Source organism: Chiloscyllium plagiosum, unplaced genomic scaffold (assembly GCF_037043375.1).
Source record: "Chiloscyllium plagiosum isolate Xiang-an unplaced genomic scaffold, Cpla_swu_hap1 HiC_scaffold_7, whole genome shotgun sequence".
Classification (NCBI taxonomy): domain Eukaryota; kingdom Metazoa; phylum Chordata; class Chondrichthyes; order Orectolobiformes; family Hemiscylliidae; genus Chiloscyllium; species Chiloscyllium plagiosum.
Genome location: NW_028270145.1, coordinates 58,134,498 through 58,153,609, shown reverse-complemented (window position 1 = coordinate 58,153,609; position 19,112 = coordinate 58,134,498). Strand labels below are relative to the sequence as shown.

General features: G+C 41.5%; 1 protein-coding gene across 10 annotated transcripts in view; it reads left to right on the top strand.

The window, feature by feature from the left end:
• The window catches only part of kalrna (kalirin RhoGEF kinase a), a 734,910-nt gene that overhangs the window by 135,766 nt on the left and 580,032 nt on the right, over positions 1 to 19,112 (top strand). The window contains exon 1 of one of the 10 annotated variants that reach the window (XM_043693726.2): positions 16,207 to 16,536. The exons of the other annotated variants lie outside the window; for them this stretch is intronic. Coding sequence (XP_043549661.1) covers positions 16,479 to 16,536 — 58 coding nt within the window. The 5' untranslated portion in view covers positions 16,207 to 16,478. Of the gene's footprint in view, positions 1 to 16,206; positions 16,537 to 19,112 lie in introns of those variants that run through there. 10 annotated transcript variants of the gene reach the window in all.

Sequence of the window (19,112 nt, the reverse complement as noted above, 5' to 3'; positions counted from 1 at the left end):
TATCAATGCTGCTTTGAAATATAAGCAAAATGTTAAATCCTGCTAATGGACCTTGCTTTTATTTGCTCAGTGGCAGTCATGTACATATGGTTAATGGAAAATCAGCAGCCAGTATTCTGTTCAATTGATCAGACACAATGAGAAATGTCCTTTTTGATTCTCTATAAGTTCATTTCATGCTACTGCCGCTCGTATTTTCATTCCCAGATATCTCCAGAGATTTTTAATAAATATGGCCTTGTTCATGTCCCATAAGCACAGATAAAATGTATCACTTGTTATAAAAATAGTTGTGTAACTAGTTTTTTTATATGTGTTTCATTGATTAAATAATTTAGCATTTCATCATTGAAATATTGAAAATTAAGTTTAAAATTATTACATACAAATTGTTGCTGAAGTTATTTATTGTTTTAATGTACATTCTCTGCAGAGCATTAACAATGCATGCTTTATGTAATGAAATATTATTAAAGCTTCAGGGATGTTTATGTTGAGTTGCTGCAGCGGCTGAGAGGAATTGGTGTTAATGGTTTCACTCTGAACGGAAAGTCTGTCTTGGCCCTCAGGCTGTAGTGACTTGCCAAGAATAATTTGACATAAAATCCTGTAAATATATGTATTGTATATTTGGCAAGATTTATTTTAGTTTGGGGAGGTGGGAGAGAGAGAAGAACCTTGAGCATTAATTTTCTTCCTTGATAGAATACTCAATTTTTAAACAGATCAAATTATAAAATTATGCTAAGATCTAATGATATAACAGTGAGGTACATTCTAAATTATTAATGCAGTTAGTCCTGCTAACAAATATGAATACTAACGAAGGTCAGATCGCTGATATTGACAAAAATGTCATTTACTAAACTATTCTATACCTGAAAACTGTGAAGGTTACAGGTGGTCCCAGTCTCAGTTCCAATTCCAGTTAACAGGCATGTCCAGGAAAGAAATGTCATAAAGTGAAATGTATCAGTTTTGTGCTGCATGAGTAGGTATACTGACAAAACAACCCGGATTCCAGGAACATTCTGGCAATCTACCACTAATGGCTTTTGATGTGTCAATTTCAAAAATGTAAATAAGACAACGTTGCCGAGAATGTGTATTGAGTTTTCTATATGAAAATAAATAGCATATTAAACTGTTGCATCTTGCAACTATGCTGAGCTGTTATAAATTGTAAAAGGCTTAGTAACATGTTCCTCAATGAACGTTAATTGTTATGACTGACATCAGGTTGTGTTATAGCGCAAAGAGCAGCTACTTTATGCATATACCAGTTTTATTTCTTTGGCAGCTGGTGCATTGCCTCAGTTAGGTAGATGCAGATAGGGCTAAATATTAAATATTTATTTGGTGAATTGTGTTCATAGCCTGCCAGTGCTCTTTTGGCAAAGGTAAGTGTTCATGTCCTGTCAAAATCAACAATTACAGCTGTAATGGCTATGTTTTAAACCCTTTCCCGCAACAGTTACTGGAAGAGGTTTCTATTTTTAGCAGTGTAGATCATTTCAATACAGTACTATCAGCAGTATGAAAAATGGTGCTGAATAATAAATGAGAAGATGATGGCTTCTGGAAAGGTTGAGTGTTGTATAATATGTGGAATATTTTGTGCCATGCTGTTTATGCAGTGAAGATTGTGACACGATGTACCCCATGTGGTAAAATTTCTGTTACAAGCATGCCCACACATAATGGACTAACTTGCAGTGGGCCAGGAACCCATTTATCCAAGAATGAACTCTGTTCTGGCACTTTAATTATCCAGGACATTATTCTCCTGCTTCAGGGTATCTGACCAATCAGAGAATGCAGGTGGGATGCACCACTTCTTATTAAAGAGAGCCTCGTTGGGGAGCAGAAGTGATTCAGATGAACCTGTATGGAAATTGGAAGGAAGTTAGGAAAGCTATGCCATGGATACCTGCCTGGAGGCTCTGCTGTGGGATCTGAGGGTCTGAAGTAATGGTGCTATTTTCCTGCAGGCAGGATGGCAAGGATAGCCTCAGAATCCGTTCCAGACAGACAAAGGAAGTGCCTGAGGAAGTGAACAGCAGGGGTTGGCCCCTCAAACCTGCAGATAATGAACTAAGCTGTCCAAGTGCTTCAGTTGCAGAGGACAAATAAACAGCGTAACACTTATAGGTACCAAACCCCTCATTCTAACTTCACTAAGGGAGGTGATTGTTCAGTGTTATTATCCAGACTACCAATCCATTAACAGTAGTAGAATTGTACTCCAACACAGTCTACAACCTCATGGTCCAGTATATCCTTCACTCAACCATTACTATCAAGCCAGGGAATCAACACTCAGTGGAGGGTGCAGGAGGGCATGCTAAGAGCAGCAGTACGCATGCCTAAAAATAGTGTCAACCTGGTGAAGCCACCAAAGAGAACTACTTGCATTCCAAACAGCATAAGCAATAATTGACAGACAGAGCTAAGCAAGGTCATGACCAACAGATCAGATCTCAGCTCTGTAATCCTTCCACATCCAGTCTTGAATGGAGATGGACTATTAACCAAGTCACTGGAGAAGGAAGTTTCACAAAGATCCCCATCCTCAATGATACAAGTATCCAATGAGTCAGTGCAAAAGATAAGGCTGAAGCATTCGCAGCAATCTGGACTGGACTATGTTCACAATTCTGTCATTTCTTGTGGTCTTGGGAAGAGCAGTTGCCATAACATGCTGTGAGGCATCCACATGGGATGCTTTCTATGGTACATCTATAAAAGATTATCACAGACTTTATGTCACGATGAATTTCCTTAGCCTCCTGAGGAATTCAAGGTGTTGCTGTGCTTGCTTAACTGTAATGTCAATATAGGTGGACCAGGACAAACTGTTGGTGATCAGAACTTGACACTCTCAACCATCTCCACCTCAGCACTTTGGAGCAGACAGGGACATCCCCTCTACTCTGCTTCCTGAAGTCAATGACCAGCTCCTTCGTTTTGTTGACTTAATGGAGAGATTGCTTCTTTACACCATGCCATTAAGTACTCTATTTCCTTCCTGTACTCTGTCTCGCCATTGTTTGATATCTGACCTACAATGGTCATGTCATCAGCTAGCTTGAAAAGGAAGTTGGTGTGGAATTTGACCACACAGCGGTGTGTGTATAAGGAGTCTATTAGGGGACTGAGTACACAGCCTTGCGGGGGACTGATGTTGAGGATTATCGTGGAGGAGGTGTTGTCACCTATTCTTACTGACTGCGGTCAATTAGTCAGGAAATTGAGAATCCAGTTACAGAGCAGGGAACAGAGACCCAGGTCCTGGAGGTTACAGATGAGTTTGTTTGGAATTATGGTGTTGAAGGCGAACCAAGAGTCCCTAAATAGGAGCCTGACTTAGCTTTCTATATCCAGATGTTCAGGGATAAGTGTAGGGCCAGGAGGATGGTGTATGTTGTGGACTTGTTGCACCTGTAGGTGAATTGCAAGGCATCAAGGCAGTCTGGGAGGCTCGATCTGGGAGGTAATCTATAACCAACCTCTCAAAGCACTTCATAATTCTGGATATCAGAGCCATCGTGCAGTAGTCATTGAGGCATGCTGCATAATTTTTCTTTGGCTCTAGGATGATGTTGGTTTTCTTGAAACAGTTAGGGACCTCAGATCGTAGTAAGGAGAGGTTTATGATGTCTCGAATACTTGTGCCATCTGATCCAACAGGATCTGAGTGCCCAGCTGGGGACCCTATTTGGGTTGGTTGTTCTCTGTGGGTTCACCCTTAAGAAGGCTGACCTAGTGTCTGTAGCGGTGAATAAGCATACACGTACATCCGAGGCTGATGGGACAGGTGATATTGTTTCACTGCCCTTCTGTTAACGTGAGCGTAGATGCTTTTATGTACTCTTGCCTGCGTTCTGCTTGACTTTGCTTTGCAGCCCATTGTGCCATGTATGCCACAAACAATGGGTGTCCATGAAGTTAGTCTGGGTCTTGAGCTTAGTTTGGCATTGCCTCTTGACATCTCTGGCCTTACAAAGGTCGCACTTCCATTTCCTATAGAGATCAGGGCCACCCAATGTGAATGCCTCAGGTCTGGACTTCAGTAAAGTGTAAATCTCCTGGTTTATCCATGGTTTCCGATTGGGGAATGTTCAAATTAATTTCTTCAGCATGCAGTCATCTACACCATCTGTAATGGTAGTGGCATACTCATTTAGGTTGGCCATTGAGTTCTTGAATATGGACTTGACCTTTAAACCCTTCTGTTTCCTCTGATTCACTCCATGTGATATCAAGAAATGGTTGGTAGATAATACAAAGCTATGGGCCCTGACAACATTCCCGCATTAGAATGGAAGACTTGTGCTCCAGAACTTGCCACTCCCCTAGCTGGTACAATTACAACACTAGCATCTACCTGGCCCAGCCATGCCCTGTACACACAAAGCAGCACAAATCCAACCTGACCAATTAATGCTCCATTAATCTATTCTTGACCATCAGTAAAGTATTGGAAGGTGTCAACAACAGTGCCAGCAAGCAGCACTTGCTCAGCAATAACCTGCTCTCTGACATCCAGTTTGGGTTCTGCCAGGTCCACTCAGCTCCTGACCTCATTACAGCCTTGGTTCAAACATGGACAAAAGAGCTGAATTCCAGAGGTGAGAGTGACAGCTCTTGACAGCAAAGCCATATTCAAATGAGTGTAGCATCAAGAAGCCTTCACAAAACTGGAAACAATGGAAATCGGGGGAAACTGCACTGGTTGGAATCTTATCTGGCACAGAAGAAGATGACTGTGGTTGTTGCATCTCAGATATCTCAGTTCCAGGACATCTCGGCAGGAGTTCCTCAGGATGGAGTTCTAGGCCCAACCATCTTCAGCTGCTTCAACAATGACCTTCCCTCCATCATTAGGTCAGCAATGGGCATGTTTGCCAATGATTGCACAATGTTCAGCACAATTTGCAACTCCTCAGTGTCTGTGTTCAAATGCAACAAGATGTGGACAATATCTAGGCTTGGGCTGATAAGTAGCAAGTAACATTTACACCACACAAATGCCAAGCTATGACCATAACCGGTCAGAGAAATAACTTCACAGAGGCTGGTCTTCCATCTCTAAGTCCCCCTTTATTTACACAGGGGAGGTCTTTAACACTGATCCAGCTTCCTCAGAGCCAGTTCTTAGAGTGTCAGAATGTCTTACACTCCTCTTTTTATCTGTCAGCCAGGGCTCACTGATTAAATTAGTATTAAATTAATAGTACTAAATTAAGAGGAATGTCTTCACCCAGAGGATTGTACATCTATGAAATTCCCTGCCCAGTGAAGTGGTCAAGGCTTCCTCAGTGAATGTTTTTAAAGGTGAGATATATGATTTTTTTGAACAGTAAAGGAATTAAGGGTTATGGTGAGAGGGCAGCTAAGTGGAGCTGAGGCCACAAAAAGATCAGCCATGATTTTATTAAATGGCAGAGCAGGTTCAGGAGGGCCAGAAGACCTACTCCTGCTCCTGGTTCTTAAGTTCTTATGTTTTAAACTTGACACCATCCCGGGCAAAACAATCTGCTTGATTGACACCACATCCAGAAGCAGCCACTCGTTCCACCACCGACACTCAACAGCAGTAGTGTGCATTATCTCTGAAATACACTGCAGAAGTTCTCCAAAGATCCTTAGACAACATGTTCCAAGCCCACGAGGAAGGACAAAAGCAGCAGATACATGGGAACACCACCACTTGCAAGATTCCTTCCAAGCCACTCACCATCCTGACTTGGTAATATATCTCTGTTCCTTCACTGTTAAAATCACACAACACCAGGTTATAGTCCAACAGGTTTAAACCTGCTGGTCTATAACCTGGTGTTATGTAGTTTTAACTTTATACACCTCAGATCAACACCGGCATCTACAAATCATTCCTTCACTGTTGCTGGGTCAAAATCCTGGAATCCCCTCCCTCAGGGCATTTATTGACGTCTACAACATGTGGAGTGCATCGGTTCAAGAAGGCAGTTCACCATCATTGGAGAAAATGCAGAGGCATAGGATTGAGGGTGATTTTGCAGTTTGGATTAGAAACTGGCTTTCTGTAAGAAGGCAGCGATTGGTATTTGATGGAAAATATTCAACCTGAAGTCCGGTTACTAGTGCTGTGCCACAAGGATCTGTTTTGGGACTGCTGCTGTTTATCATAGGTGGATGGGTTAGTAAGTTTTCAGATGACACTAAAGTCGGTGGAGTAGTGGACAGTGTGGAAGAATGTTGCAGGTTGCAGAGGGACTTAGATAAACTGCAGAATTGGGCTGAGAGGTGGCAAATGGAGTTTAATGCAGATAAATGTGAGGTGATTCACTTTGGGAAGAAAAACAGGAAGGCATAATAGTGGGTCAATGGAAAGATTCTTGGTAGTGTGGATGTGCCGGGGGATCTTGGTATTCATGTACATAGATCCCTGAAAGTTGCCACCTAGTTGATAGTGCTGTTAAGAAGGCATATGGTGTGTTAGGTTTTATTGGTAGAGGGATTGAGTTCCGGAGCTACAATATTATTCTGCAACTATACAAAACACTAGTGCGGCCACACTTGGAATATTGTGTACAGTTCTGAACGCCCCATTACAGGAAGGATGTGGAAGCATTGGAAAAGGTGCAGAGGAGATTTACCAGGGTGTTGCCTGATTTGGAGGGAAAGTCTTATGAGGAAAGGACTTGGGTCTGTCTTCATTGGAGAGAAGAAGGCTAAATGCGGATTTGGTGGAGACATACAAGATAATCAAAGGATTAGATAGGGTAGACAGTGAAAGTCTTTTTCCTAGGATGATGACGTCAGTTTGTACGAGGGGGCATAGCTTCAAATTGAGGGGTGATAGATTTAAGACAGATGTCAGAGGCAGGTTCTTTACTGAGAGAGTGGTAAGGGCGTGGAATGCCCTGCCTGCCAATGTAATTAACTCAGCCACATTAGGGAGATTTAAACAATACTTGGATAAGCACATGGATGATGATGAGTGTAAGGGGATGAGCTAAGATTAGTTCACAGATCGGCGCAACATCGAGGGCCGAAGGGCCTATTCTGCGCAATATTGTTCTATGTCCTATGTTCTGTCCACTTCTGGCGGGAAACTTAGGGCGGTAATAAATGCTGGCCAGCTAGTGACGCCTACATTCCACAAAGGAATTTTAAAAAACTAGCATTCAATAGCACAACACTGTGTTCAAACTCCATGCCTTGCAATGCCTCTCATCCCTCTCTTTCAAGGCACTTCCTTCCTCTTGGGCGGCACGGTGGCTCAGTGGTTAGCACTGCTGCCTCACCATGCCAGAGACCCGGGTTCAATTCCCGCCTCAGGCAACTGTCTGTGTGGAGTTTGCACATTCTCCAGTGTCTGCGTGGGTTTCCTCCGGGTGCTCCAGTTTCCTCCCACAGTCCAAACATGTGCAGGTTAGGTGAATTGGCCATGCTAAATTGCCCGTACTGTTAGGTGGAGGGGAATGGGTCTGGGTGGGTTGCACTTCGGAGGGTCGGTGTGGATTGTTGGGCTGAAGGGCCTGTTTTCACACTATAAGTAATCTAATCACCATCTGACCAATCAGCATTCACAATCACCTACTGTTTTGTCACCTAAACCACACAGTCATTATTCACAATGACTGTGACCCTGCCAATCCATTCAAATACAAATGCAAATTGTCGTGCAGATTTCAAGTACCCAATGAAAATGAAAATGGTTATGACTGCACCCAGAATGGGCAGCTTAAGTGCCTCATTCTGTGAGAGAAGGGCCTGCAACTCTCAAAGGGTAACACCAGTAGACACACACACACACACAGAAAGTGAAGGTCAAACACACTGGTGATCTCACCATTCCATGTAGCCCTTAGACGTTAGCCTATTAGCCTTTATCTGAGCTCTGATGAAAATTTCATGCAGCCAACTAATGTTTGTGATGTAATAGCAACGTCAGTGTATTTGGAAAGATGGAGCCGAGTCACAGGAAGCTGAAAACCCACCATTGCCTGTTCATAGTGCAGCAGCTGTGAGGCACCTTATGGAACACTGGCAAGGGATAAGGATCAGTGGCTTCAGTACCTTAAAGTTTGCATTTTGGTGACACAGAAACTTAGGCAAACAGATAATAGTCACAAGTGAACATCTATTTACAACATAGACACTTATTTACAATCAACTGCCACCAATATCCCCGCAAAGGTTTTTTTTACTTAGATTAGATTACTTACAGTGTGGAAACAGGCCCTTCGGCCCATCAAGTCCACACCGATCCTCCGAAGCGCAATCCACCCGGGCCCATTCACCTAACACTACAGGCAATTTAGCATAGCCAGTTCATCTATCCTGCACATTTTTGGACAGTGGGAGGAAAGCGGAGCACGCGGAGGAAACCCATGCAGGCATGGGGAGAATGTGCAAACTCCACACAGAGAGTCACCTGAGGCAGGAATTGAACCCGAGTCTTTGGCGCTGTGAGGCAGCAGTGCTAACCACTGTGCCACCTTGCTGCGGTTCGTCTTCCTCTCCCTCCCATTATGTCTCAGTCGAGCCCATTAGCCTTGGACTCTGGATTGGCCAACCTTGGAAGTATTGATGTCCAGAAGGCTCAAACATGCTGCATATATCCTTGCCAGAGGCAAGTGTCCCCTCCTGGTCAAGCAGGGAGGTGTTGGGAGGCCCAGGCACCTTTAGGAGACCTCTGGGTGGCCTGCATTTGGTTCTTCCTCCTGGTGTGGCACCACCCAACTCGTTGTGCAGAAGAAGTGAGCGCCTCATCCCCCTTTGTCCTCACCTTTTATGCTGGGAACTAATGGCTAGAGAGAAGGTGTGTGCGTATATCCAGCAGACTCTGAGACTGCTGGGCCTGGCTTGCCATGGCTAGACAATCACATGCCTGAGGCAGCCAGATTTCAGTGTCATTGCTGCAGTGCTGCAGCCTGCAGGTTAGGTTGCCAAGTGCCCCCAACAAACCAGCCCACAGTACCTGTGTCTGCTTGAACATGTGTATGAAGTCTGTGGCAACACCATTGTGGAGGAGGCATGTCTTGTGGGGGAGGCCTTGACTGCAACCACCATGTACAGACTCTGTTGGTACCTGCAGGAGCCAAAAGAGAGAAAATGTTTCGATAGAGGGTGATGAGGTCTGCAGGTGAAAGATACATTGATGGCAGTCATAGACCCACAGTGCCATTGGAGAGGGGCATTCAGGATTTTGACCTAGCAATAATGAAGGAATTCTGATATATTTCCATATCAGGATGTTGAGTGACTTGGAAGGGAACTTGCTGGGACAGGAATGTCTCCACAAAACCTCACAGAACTCATGTCCCCTGTAAAAGGGTTGAAAATGCTAACATCGGGTACCTGACATTCAGCCTTAATGAGCACTGTTTCCTTTTGTAACCAGAGCACTGGAGGGATTCAGTGAGATAACATTAGATATCACTGTGTTAGTACTGGTTCAAGTGAGGGAAAAATGGTGATATATCCTGAGTGAATGAGCAGGCAGCTAAGAGGTCATGTAGGATCAATGGTGGTGTTGGGCTGGATAAGAGTAAGTGAGAGAAGATACTGCATGCAGTGCTGAGAGTGGTGGAGCAAGAACCTTGGTTGGGAGGTGGGTGTAGTCACAGAGATTGACAGTAAGATAGCAGAGAGGAAATAGTGGCACTTATCCTCGCGAAATGGATAAGGTCATTCACCTTCTCCCAGGGTGTTCCTCCAAATCACAGAGGCTGCACTCACCTGGGTAGCAGCTTCCGACCATGCTGGCAGGACCTGGTCTCTTTGCCTCCTCTGGCAGTTCTTGGGAAAGAGGATGTCCTTCCTCTGTACCACCCTACCCACCAGAACTGGCAAAGCAGCTAAAATGTCCCTTTGTCTTGCATTGCATCCACCAACTGTGCACACAGGGCAGCTCCAGAATGCTTGTCTGAGTATGCAGTGGCCTTTCAAATTTGATTCCAGAGCCAGGGATGCTGAACTATTCTGGGAAAGCTGGACAATGATGAGCAAATGGGAGAATTAGGCATGCATCAGCCAAGAGGGGTGCCCGAGGGGTGTGATAGGTAGTTAATGATTGACTTTGGGATGATAGCATGAGAAAGCTGTCTAGGTCTCATGGAGAGAAATTCTTCATTAAAACTTGACAAAAATGAAACTTAGCCAATTAATGGTAAGTTTCAGCCCTCAGGTGGAGCAAGCAACCAGGAAGGCAAGTGGTATGTTAGTTTTTTGTTGCAAAAGGATTGGAGCATCAGAGTAATTATTACAATTACAAAGACATTGATAATACAACACTTGGTGTACTGTGTGTTGTCTTCCTCACCTTTCCATGGAAAGGGCATACTCATACTTGAGAGATAGACTCCTAGAGTATTTCAGCATGAAAGAGATCCTTCAGCCTCTTCTGCCTACATTGATCATCAAACAGCCACCTATTTTCTAATCCGATTTTCAAACACTTGACCTGAAGTCTTGTATGATAAAAACAAAGGCTGCAGATGCTGGAAACATCTCTATGTTCTATTCCTGATGAAGTGCTTTTGCCCGAAACATTGATGTTCCTGTTCCTTGGATGCTGCCTGACCAGCTGCGCTTTTCCAGCACCACTCTAATCTAGACTGAAGTCTTGTATGCTGTGGGAATTTCAAGTACTTGTCTAAATAGTTCTTAAACGTTTTGAAGGTTCCCACTTTTGGTGCCCATTCAGGCTGTGAGTTTCTGTTGCCCACAACCCTCTGAGTGAAAAGGTGTTTCCTCAAATCTTCTCTATATCTCCTGCTTCTTACAGTCAATTTGTGCACTGTAGTTATTGACTACTGTATTAATTGGCAAAATCTCTCCCTATCTACCCTGTCTATGTCCCTTAGAACTTTATGCACCTCCTTAGTTTTCTTTGTTGTAATTGTAATAAGCCAACCTATCTAGCCTCCCTTCGTATTTGAATCTTTCCAGCCCAGGCTGATGAATTTCCTCTGCATATTGAGTTAGATTTTTCTTAACATTACCTGAGCATTAAACAGCATTTGGGTCAGTTGATAGGACTCTGATTTGAATGCTATCTCCTGAATTCCAAACCATTGAATTTATAGAGTCATAGAGATGTACAGCATGGAAACAGACCTTTCGGTCCAACCTGTCCATGCCGACCAGATATCCCAACCCAATCTAGTCCCACCTGCCAGCACCCAGCCCATATCCCTCCCCTTCCTATTCATATACCCATCTAAATGCCTCTTAAATGCTGCAATTGTACCAGCCTCCACCACTTCCTCAGGCAGCTCATTCCATACATGAACCACCCTCTGCATGAAAAAGTTGCCCCTTAGGTCTCTTTCATATCTTTCCCCTCTCACCCTAAACCTATGCCCTCTAGTTCTGGACTCCCCGACCCCAGGGAAAAGACTTTGTCTATTTATCCTATCCATGCCCCTCATAATTTTGTAAACCTCTATAAGGTCACCCCTCAGCCTCCGACACTCCAGGGAAAACAGCCCCAGCCTGTTCAACCTCTCCCTATAGCTCAAATCCTCCAACCCTGCCAACATCCTTGTAAATCTTTTCAGAATCCTTTCAAGTTTCACAACATCTTTCCGACAGGAAGGAGACAAGAATTGCACACAATATTCCAAAGATGGCCTAACCAATGTCCTGTACAGCCTCAACATGACGTCCCAACTCCTGTACTCAATACTCTGACCAATAAAGGAAAACATACCAAATGCTGCCTTCACTATCCTATCTACCTGTGACTCCACTTTCAAGGAGCTATGAACCTGCACTCCAAGGTCTCTTTGTTCAGCAACACTCTCTAGGACCTTACCATTAAGTGTATAAGTCCTGCTAAGATTTGCTTTCCCAAAATGCAGCACCTCGCACTTATCTGAATTAAACTCCATCTGCCACTTCTCAGCCCATTGGCCCATTTGGTCCAGATCCTGTTGTAATCTGAGGTAACCCTCTTCGCTGTCCACTACACCTCCAATTTTGGTGTCATCTGCAAACTTACTAACTACCACTTATGCTAGGACTCCAGTCTGAAAAACAACCCTCCACCACCATCGTCTGTCTTCTACCTTTGAGCCAGTTCTGTATCCAAATGGCTAGTTCTCCCTGTATTCCATGATATCTAACCTTGCTAATCAGTCTCCCATTAATGCAAAAAATACCAGGTTCGTACCAGGCACATGATGTTACCCATCTAATTTTCTCTCTACATGGTATAGATAATGCTTGACCTCAATGTCATAAAAACTAATATTGACCTGACTCTAATTTCAGTTGCAATGTTCTAACTGTCCTATTCTGTATTAAGGAATTGCTCTGAGACATTCCTTTAATCGAAATTTGTTAAACTACAAGGTATCGTGCAATGACTTTTTGAATGTTAAGTGGGATAATTTGTTCCTGGAGCCCGAGCGTTAGAAAGGCTAAATGATTACAGGTTGATAATTTCCAGAAGACTTCATTCTTGTCTTTTAACCAGAAGCTCCCAGGTCAATTCCCATTCCAGGACTTGATGGCCACAAACGACGTATTTGTAATGTGACCATATAAGTTTATTTTAACCTTGCAAATCCTTCCACTGTGGCTGTGGCAGGTGGTAGGAATGGGAAACATGGTCAGCCATGTTTGATGCAGACAGATAGTACTATAACCCCTGCTATCAGGCTTGCAACTTATTCCAGGAAAATAATAGTCACAGAGACAATTGTAAGCATGTTCTGTGTCTGGCTTTTTGATTTTTTAAATACTTGTTCATGACGTTTTCATGGATCTAACTACATAGACATAGATCTAAATCTCTCAGGACCTTCACTGTTTCTGGACTTTCACCATATATAAACTATGCTGATCTATCCTTTTAGGTCCAAAGTGGATGACTTCATAATTCTTTATATTAAAATCATTTGCCAAAGTTTTGCCCATCTACGAATCTATCAATGCTTCTTAACATGCTATCTTTGCATCATCAAAAAACCTGGATGTGTGCCTTTCTATTTTGCTATCAAAGTTAATAATAAATACCGTGAATAAATGAGGCACCAATACAATCCCTTGGAGGATACCATTAGCTGTATATGGTCAGTTAAAGTATCTGTCCATTATCCTTACTATCTCCCTCCTGCCTCAAATATGATTTCTGAAATAGATAAGTAGTTTGTTTTTGACTCTATGAATTTCAACTGTCAACTTCAATGTAGGTTGAATGACTTCTGGATAACCTTTTATAGAAATTCCCCTGCCTATTACTGTATTCAGTTATGGTCTGTCCATTATAAAATCTTGCTGGCTCCCTCTGATTAGGTGAACATAGACTACATATGTGTGGAAGCAGGTCATTTGGCCCATCAAGCCCACACAGATCCTTTGAACTTGACACACAAGATGGCCACCAGATCACAAAACGGAGAGAAACAGCAGAGTAGGTACAGACTCTGCCTGGAGCCTCCAGAATGCCAGCACAACACACTCTCAACCCAGTTGATTAGTTTAAGGCGGGTGGGGAAAGAATGCACATGAGTAATGTACACTACCCATCAAAGAGTCTGGGTCCAGCCTGCACCTCTTATAGAAATGCTAACAGCTTGACACAGACTCAATATGAAATGCTAATAGTCAGGGCTATAGTAATCGTTCTTCTCAGGAAGAGCGATTAGCGCCCATCACTACAGCAACGGATTTCCGTGCAGACATTGAAACTGACAAAGTCTACACTGGAACTGATAAAGACTGTATCGAAACTATCAATGATTCTGCAATGATTACCATAAATAAACCATGTTGCGAAGACACTGATCTCATCACAAGATGTATAAACGTTTCTTGACGTGCTCTGGGTTGAGAGAAGACTCGCAGCTGACTACTGTGGCTGTTGGTGTCTTTCTATCGCTGGAGCTCCGGTATTTTCTTGTGCAATAAACTCTGTCATTGAACCTCGACTCTGACTCCAAAACTGGTGTTTTTTTTCCCCACAACAATACTATGGACAAGTTAGCATACTCAATCCACCTAACCTGCACATTTTGGACTGTGGGAGGAAACCGGAGCACCTGGGGAATGTGTAAACTCCACATAGACTGTCACCCAAAGGTGAAATTGAGCCTGGGTTCCGGCATAAGAGGTAGCAGTGCTAACCACTGAGGCATCATGCCACCCCAACATGCTCAAAGTGTTCAGTTAGTCTATTCTTAACTATCTTCCTGAGTTCTCTATCTGAAGGAAGATTTTATGCACTGTGACAAAATCTCCACTATCGATAGGGAACCAGTTTCTGAATCCATCCCAGCCAGAAGGAGGATTGAACTCCATGCTGTTTATCAATATTATCCATGTCAAAGAACCAAACAAGCAGTTCCCACAGGATTTAGGTTAGATTAGTGTGGAAACAGGCTCTTCGGCCCAACAAGTCCACACTGACCCTCTGAAGAGAAACCCATCCAGACCCATTCCCCTACCTTTACCCCTTCACCTAACACTACGGGCAATTTAGCATGGCCAATTTACCTAATCTGCATATCTTTGGACTGTGGGAGGAAACCGGAGCACCCGGAGGAAACCCACACAGACACTGGGAGAATGTGCAAACTCCACAAAGACAGTTGCCCAAGTCGGGAATTGAACCCGGTTTCTGGCACTATGAGGCAGCAGTGCTAACCACTGTGCCACCATGTAATATACAATTTGACATACATATTGTATGCTGGCATTCCAGTTGCTTTCATCACATAGATCACCTGGCAGCTCTCTGGCTCTTACCCCTTGCTATTGATATACATTGGAAGAATGTACAATTTGATACTCAACCTGTTTGGTAACATTATGAATGCACAACACACCTTCCTTGATCTGTAATTATAGACTCTAGTAAGTTCCTGCTAACAGATGTTATCTCATCTTTAATTCTCTAGCTTCCATCACACTTTCTTAAATAATAGTGACATCTTTAGTTTTCTAATCAAAAGGAAAAGATCCTGAATTGAGGGAACATGGAAGATTATATTTAGGGCATCAGCATGAGCACACTTACAACAGCAGAGGTGGAACCCATTGGACAAATTTGCAACTGTGCTGCTTCTTGCTCTTCGGATTGTTCTTACTACTCGATTTATATGTTATTTTGCTCTCCTTGTACCTCTTTATGTAAAGTTTGTGATAACCTATTTATTAAAATATCTAATTGTTTCCTTTGATTAGCACCACTGCTCTTGGATGTGAAGTGATCATGAATTTTCGTGCATACTTTCATGATTTTTGGCATTGATTATAGGATTCAACTGAATCATGATGGAATAACCTCGCTTGTATTCTTTTAGTTTTGCAAAGATGAACACGATTGTCTTTCAAGGCAGTTCCATAATTGAAAAACTGAGTAGAGCCATATAGTGAAATAACTTTGAAAGTTAATCTTCTGAATTCAGTGAGTGATAATTTATCTTTTATGATGTGCACAGGTCACTAATGTAAAATTTCTACTTATTTGCATGGTGATAAGATGGAATGCATTGTTGTTGAAAGTAGTGAACTAATGCTTAAAATTCACACAAAATCCCTCTGCCAACCTCTTTAACAATGGTGTTAACCAGTAAAAAGAATTTCAATAACATTTTTTAAAAAGTGTATACTGTCTACAATGACATACAGAAGCACTTTTTTTATATTTAATGTCAAAAATTAAATGTTTCAGTTTTGTGATAAGAAAGGCTAATGCAGCTACATTCTTGTATAAGTCAATGAAAGAGATTATCAAAAATAAAAATCTTGACATACACAGATATGCTTCACTGGAGGGTTAATTATTGACCCACTAAAGTCTTTATTTTTAATACAATGGGTGAAATAGAGCTCTCAATAACGATAATGTGAAGTAAGATGCTCTGTGTATTAATAGTGCAGTATAAGTAATTGGAAACATACGTGTCTGCAGGTGATGGCAACCTTTTAAAACCTTTTTATGTTTGTGATGACGAGATGAGTGACTCACTGCACCTCTTTAAAATTCAACAGATCTGTTCTTCTCCTGAGAGTGTATACTGAGAGTGTATACTGTAGTTGCTTGCACTTGGCACGGAATAAGAACTTTAACCATTACACTGAATTTTATTCAAAGGTGCATGCAGCAGCTGGCTTCTTCACACTGTACGTACTCCCTCCCTGAATATACCAATTTAAGGAATTCTTGCTATCTTTATTTAGCTGGATAGAATTAACATGTATCGTATTTCAATCAGTCTGCTTTCTGATTTCCACACTGACATTTTTCTGATGCCTCCTGAGCACAGTGATAAACATGCTCAGTCCTGACCCCAGTTGGAAGCCATTACAGATAAGTAACCAGCTCCAGATAGGTCCGTAGGAATATAACCCTCACTGTCTGCATTGCACTTCATATTTCCGGCAGCAGTCCTGAAGTGTTGGTGTATAAAAGCGCTCAGAATGATGGAGATCGCTGGAACAGCTATTGTCAGAATTCCAGGCGTGTGTGCAATATGACAGCTGTGGTTTTGTTATGCTTCATGTCTTCAGGCACTATGAGTTTCCGCAAAGGTAACAGAGTACATTGATTCTAATTTAATGTTATAGTGATTCTCTGAAACATTTTTAGTAAATGCTGCTAAATTTTGTCATCAAATGTATTACATTAAAAGCAGCGTTGTCGTGCGGGATCTGTATGTTTCAATAATGTAATGAGCATGAAGTTAATTTGTGTTTCAGAAAAGGTGCTTTATAGTCATTGAGCTGTCAGAAGTTATTATTTGTTGGTATCATAACCATATTTCTTAAATGTAGAAATGGCTGTAGTCACTATCTGCAGTTCATCCCATGGTGAATAAGTGAAAGCTGTTCTTCTGAATTCATGTGGATGAGATTGTAATCTTTTCTATGGCATTGCTGCATTCATTGATGTAGAATATTTGCAAACTAACCAAATACCAACTGATTTTTTTCTGGTGCACTTCATGTTTGTTCTTTGCATTTGTATTTATCAGAGATCTATGCTTGGTAGTGGTGATCGTTCAATGTTTCATAACCTTTTCTCGTGTCTAATAATATCAGATAGCATGCAAAAGGATAAATAAACTTAAGCCATCACCTTGGTTTTGATTTATAATGCATTTAAGCAATAGTGATATTAATAAATTGCATATTTAACATGAGAAAGGGATTTTTCAAAATAAAACAAATTACCTCCCATTTAGGCCAATAGAACAAGAAAATAAAAATACTTCTGAATTTCATACTTGGTGCTCAATAGACCATCAACTAAGTTCCTTTAGTAATTTTGGTCACTTGCAATAACCTTGTAAGGTAATGTCTTGGATAGAGGAAGCTTAGGTTATATTTTCAATGCTGATTTCTTATTATCTAAATAGTGATTATAGTAGCATAACATACATCTGTCCAAAATCCTTGAAAAAGGAGGTGGATACATTATTTTATCTTTATTTCTCTGTGGGGATTTTTTTCCCCAGAGTACTCGGTATTCTCCAAGCAGAAGGACAGACAAATGACCTGCTCCCCAAGTCTGCCAATAATGCTATTTAAGTGTTAGGATAAGTATAGGAGAAGCCTGTTTTTTCTGTTTTGAGAAATACCTTACTCTGGCATAATTGTTCAATGGTCTGTAATTTTGCTGTCCTACCATTATTAGGGAAGAATGCTAAAGGAAAATATGAGGATTTTCAAGAGATATGTTTCATAGCATTGGAGTATTTTAACCAGAAACAAGTTGAGAACCAAACAGGAGAACCAAGCCAGATAGAGAGCAAGACAATTGTAGAAGGTCCTAGTGAGAAAGATAAGAATGTTGAAATACACAGGGAAGGAACAGGATAATGAGAAATAGAGAATTCAAGTAAAGGAATGTCAAAAATATTTAAGAGGTGCAAGATTGGAACATGGGGGAATATAGTGGAAAATATAAAGAATAACAAAATATAATTTACACATAAAAGGAAAATAGAAGAATACAAAATAAATTGACTATTTAACAATATTAGTGGCAAGCTGGTAGCGTAGGACAACAAATTTGAGAAATGGTTAAATTACTCATTCTGACAATTTCTGCTCATGGTGCTGATTCACCTAGAATTGGGTTATTCTAAAGTAAATAAGTAAATGCTGCTCTCATTTTCTCGGAGCAAGAAAAAGCAGCAGTAAGTAGTTTAATGACAAACCTGCAAGCCTTAGTTTCACTGTGGGAAAAGTGTTTGAGGTTTTGCTAAGATATAATGTCTGAAAGGACAGATTCTGGTCACTAAGGGCAAAGCCCAAATGATGTCCAAACATTTTAATAGATTTCTTTGACAAGAACTTGCAGATCTGACTGATAGTAAGATAGTAGATATGCTAATATGGATTATAGGAAGGGATTTAGCACTATACTTAAAACATTCTTATTCATGAGGTGCTTTGTTGTGAGATACGTGAGAGAATATTAAATCAATGAATGCTTAAATGATAGGTAAGAAATATCTAGTTAAACCCTATTGCTGTTCTGGTGGTAAAAGGTTCCTAGCCTTCATCTGTAAAACTAACTCTTTTAATTTGTACAAAGTATGGTAAACTTGTTCATAAATGGGCATTATCTATTGTTGTATAAAGTCATAAGAATGGTTTAGTTTAAACAAGAATGCAGTTTCTTTTTAAAAAATATGCTATGTGGAAACTTGCACAGTTTGTGTAACTGCATCTAAAACATACTTCCTGTGTGTTTGACTCTTTGTGTTACACTAATCGAATGAGCCATTTGATTTAGATCTCTGGACTAAGTATGTTTTATAATTTTTATAATCTTAAAGCAGTTGCAAAAGTTTGGTGTATGCACCCCTGGGAGATGGCAGATGTCTCTAAGAGATTCCTTTTATCTTGATTGTGTAATTGGGACTTTTCAGGGATGAGAATATTTTTCCAACCTCTGGGTCCTTCTGTCCATTCTCCAGGAATTCCCAAACACAAGTGGCTCTGATGCTCAGGCTATCACCACCACTTGCCTTCCCATTGTTTACTGCTGTTCCGATCTCAGGTTATTTCACTCATGCTTGCTCCTAATGGATTCACAGTTAGATGTGGTCGTGTTTATCAGAGAAATAATCAGTGATTGAAGGATCAGTGAGCAGTGG